General features: G+C 48.8%; 1 protein-coding gene across 3 annotated transcripts in view; it reads left to right on the forward strand.

Moving 5' to 3' along the window:
• The first annotated feature begins 1659 nt into the window (after positions 1-1659).
• GOLGB1 (golgin B1) overlaps positions 1660-12461 on the forward strand; it is a 77033-nt gene continuing 66231 nt past the window's right edge. For all 3 annotated transcript variants that reach the window (XM_082238676.1, XM_082238674.1, XM_082238675.1), the window contains exons 1-5: positions 1660-1773; positions 6312-6416; positions 8308-8460; positions 8663-8806; positions 10409-10528. In XM_082238676.1, coding sequence (XP_082094802.1) covers positions 6327-6416; positions 8308-8460; positions 8663-8806; positions 10409-10528 — 507 coding nt within the window. In that variant the 5' untranslated portion in view covers positions 1660-1773; positions 6312-6326. The remainder of the gene's footprint in view (positions 1774-6311; positions 6417-8307; positions 8461-8662; positions 8807-10408; positions 10529-12461) is intronic.

Here is a 12461-nt window from a genome sequence, read left to right on the forward strand (position 1 = left end):
CAGAACCCTGTGGCACCCCACTAGTCACTCTTCTCCAGGATGAAGAGGAACCATTGATGAGCACCCTTTGGGTTCGGTCAGTCAGCCAGTTACAAATCCACTGAGTGGTAGCATTGTCAAGACCGCATTTTACCAGCTTCTTTACAAGAATATCATGGGGCACCTTGTCAAATGCCTTGCTGAAATCAAGGTAGGCTACATCCACTGCGTTCCCTTCATCTACCAGGCTTGTAAGCTCCCCTCCGGCTTGGTCTTCCAGAACCAGGGGAGGCATGAAGAAGGCGGAGGAGAGGTGGGATGTCAGGAAGGCGCAGCCTCCAGATTGCTTGGGGGAAATTGCCCTGGAGAGGAAGAGACTTGTGGGTAGACAGGGATCTTCAGCCTCAGCAACTGACGACAGAGGGGGGAGAGGGGGCAGCTGGGGAAAAACCCAAACACATGTCAATTCCTATTTGTTAATTTCACTCTCCGCCACCAATAAAGAAACCTTTGCTAAAAAAAGAAAACCCTTCCCCATCAATAAGCCTGCCAAAAATGCTGTGTAATTAATTTTTTGTATATAATTTTTATTAGTTTTTTTAGCATATCATTTTCAACAGTAATTAAACATACTTTTACATCTTATTCAAATTTTTGACTTCCGTCAATCCTGTCTGAAAATTTTCCAATCTAATCTCTCAGTATGCATTTCTTAGCTTCCCTATTACATTTCAAACTCATAGCCAATATCTCTATCTTTTTCTGCTTTGTAACACTTCGTATATTTCTCCTTACAAAACTTCTTGTAGTCCTACTAGCGTAATTTGTTGGTTACAGTTGCTCTTCAAATAATTCATATACTTCTTCCAATCTCTGGTCCCGCAGGTTTCAAATCCTTCCTGTCATTTTGTCCAATTCTGCATAGTCCATTAATTTCGTTCTTCTTTCGTCAGAATTTCTTCTTGTTTCCATTTCTGGGCTGACAATACTCTTGCCGCAGTGTAAAATGCTGTGTAATTTATTAGTTAATTACTGTTAATTAGTAACTGCCCTGGGACCCTGAGGGATGAAAGGTGATTTAAAGCTGAAGGTAATAAAAACAAAAGAATAATAAATCAACAGCAACAACAATTTTGATATGACGATAAGAAAATATTATTATTATTATTATTGGTTAATTAATGGAATTTGAGTATAAATTTCACTTCAGAAATGGGCTCCTCCTCTCAATTTCTTTTTAATTCTACCTCATTAATATTAAGCGCATAATAGTTAAACTGCAGGGCCTGACATATTAACATAAATTACCATATGCAAAACCATTTCCCCGCCCCTCGGAGGGGGCGTGGCTTCCTCGCGGGAAGTTTCCGGAGTAAAGCGGCGCCTGGAAAGACAGCCTCCGTCTCCCTCCCGCCCGCCCGCCCTGATTGGTTCCCTGCGCCGGTGGGCGGGGGAGACCTCGCTGCCTGATTGGCTCCTTGCGTTTTGTTTTCGTGCGGCTCGCTTTGTGGGAAAGAGAGGGAGGAGGAGAGAGAATCCCGCCCTGCTGATTGGCGGACGCGCAAGTGGCGCGACGCGGCTGCGCCGGCCGCGGCGTCACCCCGGCAACGGCCCAAGCCCTGCGCTGCGGTTGGAAGGGCGCTCCGTCCGTCTAGGAGCTGCACGGGTTCTGATTGGACGAGAGGCGGGAGCTTGAAGGGAGCAACCCGGAAGCGCCGAGGGGGCAGAGACCAGGGCGCTTCCGGTGCTGATGTGGCCGGAACCCGGAGAGGACGCGGGCTGAGGAGAAGAGCGGTGAGTCTGCTGCCGGGCCCGGCCAGGCAAGGCTGCCCCTCTCCGCCCGCCCTGAGGGAGCTCGGCGAGCCCTTAGGCTGCTCCTCCGGTGGGGGGGGGAGGGAGGGAGGCGCGCAGGCAGAAGTTCCACCGGTGTAGCTCAGCGGCCCTTGGACTTCGGCCTGCTGTGCGGCTGCTCAAACCGCAGGGTGCGGAGGCAGCAGCAGCTCCTCTGTTGGAGGGAGGGAGGCAGAAGTCCAACAGGGGCAGCCTCAGGGCGGCCCAGGGGTGGCTCAACCGGTAGAGCTCAATCTCGGTGCCTGGCTCGAACAACCGGGGTCGGACTAGATGACCCTGGTGGTTCCTTCCAGCGCTGCAGTTCTGTGGACCTGCGGCATCCTCAGGCCAGCGTGGCTGCACCTGTTGAACCTCGGCCTGCTGAAGCCGGGAATAATAATAATAATAATAATAATAATAATAATAATAATAATAATATCTTTATTGTCATTGCCCCCCTCGGGGGCAACGGAATTATGGAGGGGAAGCGGTGGGAAGCCACTCTCCGTGACACCCCCCCCCCCCGGGAGCTGCCTTCTCAAAAGTGTCCACGGAACTGTCCAGCCCAGCATGTCCCTCACAGCAGATCCGTTCCTCTCTCCAGGCCAGGTTGCCATGACCTCTGCATCTCTCTGCTCCTGTGTCTTTAACGGCGGCTTGGCCAGCAGGCCACGCTGGGCACCCTTCTCTCTGCTCCGCTTGCTGGCCTCTGCCCATCAAGGCACAGGAAAGGCCTTACTGTTTGGGAGCTCCATTTGGTTCTCTGTTGGACTTCCCATAAGCTGGAAACTTGGCACGCTCTGCTTGTCTTGCAGCAAGATTTACGTATAATAATAATAATAATAATTATTTATACCCCTCCCATCTGGCTGGGTTTCACCAGCCACTCTGGGCGGCTTCCCACAAAATATTAAAATACAGTGGTCTGTTAAACATTAAAAGCTTCCCTAAACAGGTGTCTTTTAAAAGTCTGGTAGTTGTTGTTCTAAGCAAGCTCTAGCTTAGGGCTCCACTCTCTTGGGGGCCCTCCCAAAAAAAGCTAAAGAAAAAAAAACCCTGGATGTACATTTCCAAAATATAAGATGAAAAACAACTAAAATAAAACTTGCATACAGGAACAGTGTTTTGTGTTGGGTAGGCTGCTATGATGTAAGGAATGGGCCCCGCCTGCTAGCCTGCTCCCCAAAATATCACTGGTTTGCTCCTTTCTGTATATAGGGTGCCTCCATTCTGCATGGACTGGGTGCATGGAGACATGTGCAAATGGCTTGAGATACCTATTAGGCCCATCAATTACCATATATTCAACACAAAAAACAGCCACAATTTGTTGTTGACAAAGGACAGCTGGACATATAAAGGGCCTCATTACCTTCAGTAGCTGAGGGCCTCATCAAACCGAAATCTGGCCCTGCCGCCACTCCTGCAGGTGCTCTTTAAAGGCAGCCGCCTCTTCTCAGTGGACTTCCCATAAGCTGAAATTGTTGGTACCTCCGCTTGTCTTGCTGGTTCCAGTGCACCAGTTTGACAGCTCTCATGTGTCTTGGGGTTGCTTTCACACTGCACAGCATTAGCTTGGCTCGCAAGTAATGTACAAATGAGCAAATGTGCCGGTTCCCTGAGAGAAGGTTGCAGCATCCCTCCCTCATCTGGGGCTAAGCCAGGAGTGAAACAAGCCATGAACTGTAACTGGGATTTGCTCTTGGTTTACAACCCACAAAGCTGGGTTCACACATCATGCAGACCCAAACCACAGCTTAGCCTCTGATAGCGTTGCAACAGCAGTACCACAACCATCACTCCAGGAACCTGCACGTTTGCTTGCCTGCTCAAAGCCATGGCTTGGGTGAGCGTTACATGCAAACTGGGCAGCTATGTTTGAAACCAGGAAGTGGCTAAAATGTTCCTTAAGTTTGTAATCTTCCATTCTGTGCCCAGTGCAAACAGAGAGTGGGCTGTGGCCTCGGTTACTTTGACAAGCTGGAATTAAACAAGGAGTGCTTTGTTTTATTTACTTATAAAAATATAGAGCGCTATTTCATTAAGAAAAAACTAAAAGCAGTTCACAACAAAAATAGATAAAACATGCAGTAAAACGTACTAAAGGGTTAAAAACAGGCATCAGTTAACCAGCGTAGAAAGATGTACTCTTATGCCCTTTTTGAAAGGTGGGTTTTTGGGGGGAGGGTGGGTGTTATTGGGTTTTTTTTTTGATTATGTATATTGTGGTTTTATATTTTGATTTTATTCTGAGACCTCCAGGTATAGGGCAGTGTATAAATTCAGTAAATAATAATAATACTTGCCTGCTGAATCTCTGTTGACAGAGTATTCCACAATACTGGGCGGGTGACACTAAAAGGCATTATTTCTCATTATTATCAAGTGATCTTTTCTTGATAACAAGGCATAAACATTCTGTAAGAGCAGAAGCAGGTGCCTCAGGCTTATTACCTTAATTAACCTTCTGCAGAGGAGTTGCCCCAAGGAATCTGTTTGGGTTGCCACTCACCTGGCCTGATGATTCACCCTCGCTTCTTACTTGACTGAAGGGCTGGTTTGCATAAGGCTCTGTGTTGGAAAACCACAGGTGTGCTGCCATGTGAGACAAAGATGTATCTGATTCACTACCTCTAAGTGTAGCTTTCCTAGAGTGAAGTGCCGTAAAATGCAACATTTCCCAAGCATGCATTTGTTGTAATTCATACAACAGCCCAGTAATAATAATAATAATAATAATAATAATAATAATAATAATAATTTATTATTTATACCCCGCCCATCTGGCTGGGTTTCCCAGTAAGATCAGTCAGTATTATTATCCCCTTAATACAGGTAGTTGGGCAGTTATGTTGGGCATAAAAGAAATACCAGTGCTTTCTTTTTCTGTGGAAAATTTGCCAGTTCATAAGTTCATTAGTAACAATCAATGAATGCTAATTTCAAATAAACGTTAGACAAGTTCAGCAGTTTCAAGGTTTTGTAGTAAAACTTATGTGCTAAGTTAGACCGCTCTCTAGGGCTTCAGAACATTTTCTGGTGCAAATTTTACCCTTTGCAAATTACCGTATTTTGCATAGGCAAGTCTATCCCCGCTTCCCGAAAACCCACATCAGGTTAGGCTAAAGCTGAGAGGTCCTGGGTTGCCCAAGGCTTCACTTGGTGAGTCTTGGCAGACTTGGACCAGGGATCTGCTGATTCACAGCACAGTTTCTTGGCCACACTCATGCCAGTGAAGTCAAACAGAATTAACAGCTTCTGAGAAAGTACTTGTTGCTCCCATGCTCAGCAGCCCCACCCAAAGCGCCCAAGGGAGTTGAGCAGGAAACTCTTATCGTCAATGTCCGGGTAGCCTTTGCTGACATTCTGACTGGTGTTTCAGTGTCCCCTCTGCTTCCAACAAGTCAGTTGTGTCTATCTGACCTGGGCGAGAACACCATTTGTTGGAAAGTCAGGAAACTGTTTTTTTATAAATAAAGGGTGAAGCAGCAGGAACAGGGAATCCCCTCCCTGCCACCGTTTAAAGGTACCTTCAAGCGGTGGTGGCAGGGTGTGTGTGTGTGTGTGTGTGTGTGTGTGTAGCTGGGGCCTTCCAATGCTGTTGGATTGCTGCTTCCATCACCTTTGACCTTTCACAGTGGGTCTGATGGGAATTAGATTCAGACAACGAAGGTTGTAAAGCCTGTCAGGATATTTGGTTTTGATTCTGCAGCACTTGAAATGTCCATGTTTTGGCTGCTGTAGGGAAGCCGTGTGGGTGTTGAGAATGCAGGTGATGAGATGCGGGAATCTGTTCGCTCAAGGCCACTGCCTCTGCCCATCCTCCCTCTGCCTTGAGCAATTTGGGGTGCTCTGCCTTTCAGGGTTTCTTGGTTCTGGTGCAGCAAGTTCAGGCTTGAAAGCCCGTCCTTGGAACATCCCAAGCGTAGTGTGCATTCCTCACTCACACATTTCTGTTTTTAAAATAATTTGTGGCCCATGGTTGACCTGGAAGGATAAATAAAATGATTCGATTCCTTTTCAGCTTTTGCAAGCTTCCTAGCCTAGTTGCTTGGTGGTAATTCTCTAGGCTGCCAGGCAAGGGCCCATTTAGAAACCTGGGTGAGGAACAGATCTAAGGAAATGTCCTTTACCCCATCATCTGTGGGGCACATTCCTGATTTCTGTAACCCAGTGAAGTGAATTTCCGGCTTCTGACCAAGGCAAACACTTGGCCTGAGGTGGGCGGGTGTGTGTGTCATTCTGTTTCCACGGGGATGCTTCATCCTGGACAGCAGCAGATGGGGCAGTCCCTTATTCCATGCATGCTTGAGATGTCTGGATGCTTGATTCTGTGCGTGGCCTTGGGCAATAAGCAAGTTCTTCCTTGCCTCTTTTGGCTTTTGCCACGACAGCATGGCGGAAGCACGTTCCCTGCGCGGCGACTGAACCTAACCCCAAACCTTTCCCGTTTGTGTTTGTGCTGACATCCACTTTCTCCTCCTCCTTCTCTGTCCTGCAAGAGCTGGAGGCTCAAGATGCTGAGCCGCTTGTCGGGGCTGGCCAACACTGTCCTGCAGGAGCTGTCAGGGGAAGGAGAGGCTGCAGAGGCTGCAGATTTGCCTGATGTAAGTAGCTTTTTCCCAGCCAAGGCCTGCTGCCCAGTGGGTGTGGGGAAGGAAGAATCTGCAGCATGCATGTGCTTCTCCCGAGGTGCCAGCTGGGCTAGGAGGTCCTGGCTGCACACAGGCAGCCGAAAACAAGGAGGGCATTTGTGCTCAAAGCCTGTGCCTTAAATTGCCTTGGAAACAGGCAGAAGACAGCATAAATACTGGTGATGAGATGCCTGCATTGTGGGGGATTGGACCAGATGACCCTTAAAGTCCCTTTCCATGCTACAGTTCTGTGATTCTATAATGACCTGCGCCATACACACTAATTCTGTGAGAAGGTGAGCTGCCACCTTCTGCACTGGCTCCTGGCTCCTCCATAGAGGCCGTGGGGCATTCATTAGTAGATAAGCCTCAGCTCCAAAGCCACCAGTCCGGAGGATCCCCACCCCCAGCTGTGTTTTCAGTCCTGCAGTCCAAGCAGTATCACACCATTTAGAGCTGCTTCACACATGCACGTTCACTGCCTGCTTTCACACCCATTGTGTCCTTTAATGACCGATGGTCCACAGCTGAACACAGTGATACCTCTGGATACGAATGGGATCCGTTCAGGAGCCCCGTTCGCATCCTGAAGTAAACGTAACATGCGTCTGTGCATGTGTGGGCCGTGTTTTGCCACTTCTGCGCATGCACGTGACATCACTTTGAGCGTCTGCGCATGCACAAGCAGCAAAATCCAGATGTAACGTGCTCCGTTACTTCTGGGTTGCCGCGGAGTGCAACCCAAAAATACTTAACCTGAAGCTACTTCAACCCGAGGTATGAGTGAATGTGAATGGCGTCCTCTCAGAAGTGTGCCAATTGCGGCAGCCCGCAAGTTCTGGTGCTTGATTTGGGATGGCTCATTCATAGATGCAAAGCCAATCACCTGGCGACCGCTGCATGAAGTGGACATCTTTGTGTGAAGCAGCCCTTGATTTCTCTAAGCTATTTCTGATTACAGTGGTGCCTCGCAGGACGAAATGAATCCGTTCCGCGAGTCTCTCCGTCTTGCGGTTTTTTCGTCTTGCGAAGCACGGCTATTAGCGGCTTAGCGGCTTAGCAGCTATTAACGGCTTAGCGGCTATTAGCGGCTTAGCGGCTTTAAGAAAAAGGAAACAAACTCGCAAGAACTCGCAAGACGTTTCGTCTTGCGAAGCAAGCCCATAGGGAAATTCGTCTTGTGGAACGACTCAAAAAACAGAAAACTATTTCGTCTTGCGCGTTTTTCGTCTTGCGAGGCATTCGTCTTGCGAGGTACCACTGTACTGCTCTCCAGGACTCTCAGGGCAAATCCACACCATACATTTAAAACACGTCCAATGCACATTTAAGCCCATGACTACCTCCCCTCCCCACCTCCCAAAAATCCCAAGAAGTGTAGTTTGTTAAGGGTGCTGGGCATCACAGCTTGGTGAGGGGGAACTATAATTCCCAGAGTTGTTTGGGGAAGTCATGTGAGATGCCTATGGCAACATGAGAACAGGCCTTATCTGTGGTGGCTCCCCGTTTGTGGAACGCTCTCCCCAGGAAGGCTCGCCTAGCATCTTCATTACATATCTTGAGGCGCCAGGTGAAAACATTTCTCTTCAACCAGGCCTTTGGCTGATTAAAGAGTGGATGGCTTTTTTTAAAAAAAAATGTGTTTGGGGTGGGGTTTCCTGTTATTATGTTATGTGTTTGGTGCTTTTATTCTGTAAACTGCCTTGTGATCTTTGGAGGGAGGGCAGTATGTACATTTTATAAATAAAACTAATAATATGGTGTGGATCTTCTGCCGCCAGATGTTTAACCCCAGGGATGAAGCTAGATGTTGGGTCCTTTGGCCATGGCGTTGTTACACAGAGTTCTTCTTGTTACCCCGCAGGGCCCGGTCCTGGAGCCCAACCAGCAGAATGGGGAGGAGACGTCAGAGGACGTTCTGGAACGGCTGGGCCACATGGAGAGGCTGGTGGCGCAGCTGAAGGACCTGGTGCGTGAGAAGGATGCTCAGCTGCGGCAGAAGGATGCCCTGCTACAGGTACCGTTCCTCTGTGGGAGGCGTCGCTGCTCAGCTCTTCCCTAACTGGGAACCTTTTGTCTGCTGCGACGCTTAAAATTGCAAAACCGAGATGGGGGTCAGGAGGCCATTGAGCCCAGCCTCGTGCCCCACTGCAGGGCCTTGGCTCACGTCAGCCTTTGAACATGCTGTCATTCCTGTATGTAAAAATTCCCTCCTCTAGGAAGAAAAGCAGGCTGCGGAAGCCAAGCTGCGGAAGCTGAAACTGCAGGCCAAAGCTAAGCTGGCATCTCAGAGCAAGCTGCTCGAGCAACTTTCAGAACAGGGAGCTGCATCGCCCGCAACGGACCCTCTTTCTTCCACAAAGGTGAGACTAGCCAGCCTCCTGGTCCAGAATGCTTACTCTACTTTCCATACGGCACACCTTTTTATTTTTGGACCTCACCTGCCCTCCGTGCTCTCAGAAGCCGTTCTTTGCCCTGGGAAGTAGCTGAGCCACACAGCCGGTTGCTGAAACACTTTTGTCCCTGTTCGCTGCTTGTGTCTCTTGTGTGCTAAGCTGTGGCGGATGCTAGTGAGCTGCGTGGACCTGAGCTCCTTCCACATCGCCAGAAAGTCCTTGCCCCTCTGGCTTCTGATGTGCTTCCCCAGGAACCTCTCAGCGAGCTCCTCTCCTCCTTACCTCTCTCGCCCTGACCTTGCCACTGTGATCCACGCGACGGTCACCTCCAGACTGGATTATTGTAACTCGCTCTACGTGGGGCTGCCCTTGAGACTGACCCAGAAACTCCAGCGGGTGCAGAATGCTGCAGTGAGACTCCTTACGGGGTCCTCGCTGCGAGATCACATTCACTCAGTTCTATACCAGCTACACTGGCTCCCGGTGGAGTACAGGATCAGGTTTAAGGTGCTGGTTTTAACCTTTAAAGCCCTATAGGGCCTAGGACCCTCGTACCTACGGGACGGCCTCTCCTGGTATGCCCCACAGAGAAACTTACGGTCTTCAAACAAAAACATCTTGGAGGTCCCAGGCCACAGGGAGGTTAGGCTGGCCTCAACTAGAGCCAGGGCTTTTTCGGCTGTGGCTCCGATCTGGTGGAACGCTCTGTCACAAGAGACTAGGGCCCTGTGGGACTTGGCATCTTTCCGCAGGGCCTGCAAGACAGAGCTGTTCCACCAGGCCTTTGGCCAGGGCACAGCCTGACTCCCTCCTTCGGCAATCTTTGCGAAGCTCTGGCCCAATGGTTGCCAGTGGTTTATTTGAATTAATTTTATAATGAATGATTTTAGAGTGTTGTGTTGTACTGTTGTACTGTTTTATTGTTGTTAGCCGCCCTGAGTCCGGCTTTGGCTGGGGAGGGCGGGATATAAATAAATTTTATTATTATTATTATTATTATTATTATTATTATTATTATTATTATCATCAGTGAGGACTGGCAGTGTGCCTCTTTTCACATCTAGAAAGCTTTAGCTACAAGATTAAATTATGACGAGCCAAGGGAAAAGCCATGTTAGTGTTATTTTTTAAAAAAATCATTTTTATTAATTTTCCAATAAAAAGCATCCAGTTAACATATCCAATCATAATCCAATTAAAATAAAAAACTAAAATTAAAAAAAGGCCAAGTTATAATCCAAATTGTATTTGTTGATTTTTCGGGGCTTCCCATAGTCTGGACCTCTGAAGCACATCTCCAAATCTCAGTCCTGTCTCTCCTCGTTGTTTCCATGTTTTCCACATCCCGATTTTAATGCTTTAAAGTTCTCCATCCCTGGCTCTACGATTCTCAATCATGTCAGAAATCATATATCCTTTCAAAGCCATGTTTGTGTTCTAATGAAGCTAATGCGTTAAAAAATGCTCAGAAGTGTTTGGCCAGTGGGTTAACCGAACCTCTTCTTTCCCAGTCAGAAGTATGCTGTTCACAGATCACTCCCTTTCAGTAACTCGCTGCCTCCTTTTCAGAGTGACCAAGGGATGCGGGATGAGCGGGAAGAGGAGACCGAGCTTCTGCAAAGGCGGTGTCGGGAGCTGCAGGAAGAGCTGGAGGCAAAAACAAGAAGCCTGGAGGAAGCACAGGCCCAGGTAGGGAGGAAACAACAATGTAATGGGTTTGAGTTACTCGTGTGTAAACTGTCCCCGTTAGGGGGCTTAATTGCCTTGGTTAAACCGTCCGGACTGCACAGCCCATCTCAGCCTGGCTGCCTCAGTCGCTGGCAGAATCTGTCTGTGAGCGTTTCTTAAACCTTTTCCAGCATAAAAGCTGTCTGACTCCCAGTCGTCTCCGCCTCTCACTGCGCGGGAGTCTTCTGCGCAGGGAGGGCGTGGGTAGTGGAGGACCTGTGCTCTCCTCACTGATGTCCAGGGAAGAATCCCGGAGCTCTCCCTCCGCTTCCCCCATTTGCCCCCCTGGATCCCTGGTGTTACGCCGATTTCCTTCCTCCTCTACCAAGCTGCATCTCCCCCTGGTGCTGGTACCTTCCCCTGCAGAATCTGGGAGCCTCTCCTTCTCCTTCCGCTCTGATGTCAGTTCCCTGACAACAACAACAACAACAATTATTTATACCCCGCCCATCTGGCTGGGTTTACCCAGCAACTCTGGGTGGCTCTCAACAGAATATTAAAAACCACGATAAGACATCAAACATCAGGAGGAGGTTGTGAAGGCTTTTTGTAATACAGTGGTACCTCAGGTTAAGGACTTAATTAGTTCCTGAGGTCCATTCTTAACCTGAAACTGTTCTTAACCTGAGGTACCACCTTAGCTAATGGGGCCTCCCGCTGCTGCTGCTGCTGCGCGATTTCTGTTCTCATCCTGAAGCAAAATCCTTAAGCAAAGGTACTATTTCTGGGTTAGCAGAGTCTGTAACCTGAAGCGTCTGTAACCCGAGGTACCACTGTATCTTAGTCACTTCTTTTGGCATTCTGGGACTCGTTTGAGCAAGGGCAGAATTTGGAATTGCGGCATAGAGGTTAAGGAGTTGGGCTAGGACCTAAGAGACCAGGGTTCAAATCCCATGAAGTTCTCCATGTCGCTTTGGGAGTCACTCACTTCCTCTTAGCCTAACTTACCTCGCAGGGCTGTTGTGGGGGTTAAATGAGGAGGGAGAGAACCACGTACGCTACCTTGAGGTCCTTGCAGAAAAAGGTGAGATGTAAATGCAATAAATAAATAAATGGAACTCTCTGTACGTCGAGTTGGGTCGTGGCCACCTCCTGCCACTGGCTTCTCAGCAGTTTATTCTGAGATGCATTCAAAGGTAATGCCTCAGTGCATTGAACAGCACAGACAAAAGGAGATACTTCTTCAAACGGTGCATAGTAAAAATATGGAACTCCCATCTGCAGGAAGCGATGGTGGTCATCAACTTGGATGACTGTCGGAGGGGATTCGGGGGTTCGAATCCCTGCGACGGGGTGAGCTCCCGTTGCTCGGTCCCTGCTCCTGCCAACGTAGCCGTTTGAAAGAATGTCAAAGTGCAAGTAGATAAACAGGTACCGCTCCGGCGGGAAGGTAAACGGCGTTTCCGTGCGCTGCTCTTGTTCGCCAGCAGCGGCTTAGTCATGCTGGCCACATGACCCGGAAGCTGTACGCTGGCTCCCTCAGCCAATAAAGCGAGATGAGCGCCGCAACCCCAGAGTCGGCCACGACTGGACCTAATGGTTGGGATCCCTTTACCTTTACTAGCTGCAAAGGCTATGTTCACCGTTGGAGGGAGTTTGCCTCTGAATGCCAGTTTCCGAGGGATCACAAGCGGGGAGGATAATTTTGTTGCCTGATAGTTTTCAGGTCCTGTCTGTGGGCTTCCCATAGACAGGTTGCTGGACTAGATTTAAAATACTAATACAGTGGTACCTCAGGTTGAGTACTTAATTCGTTCCGGAGATCCGTTCTCAACCTGAAACTATTCTTAACCTGAAGCACCACTTTAGCTAATGGGGCCTCCTGCTGCCGCCGTGGCACCGGAGCACGATTTCTGTTCTAACCCTGAAGCAAAGTTCTTAACCCGAGGTCCTA

This window comes from Podarcis vaucheri (assembly GCF_965113315.1).
Source record: "Podarcis vaucheri genome assembly, chromosome: 10".
NCBI classification, from domain to species: Eukaryota; Metazoa; Chordata; class Lepidosauria; order Squamata; family Lacertidae; genus Podarcis; species Podarcis vaucheri.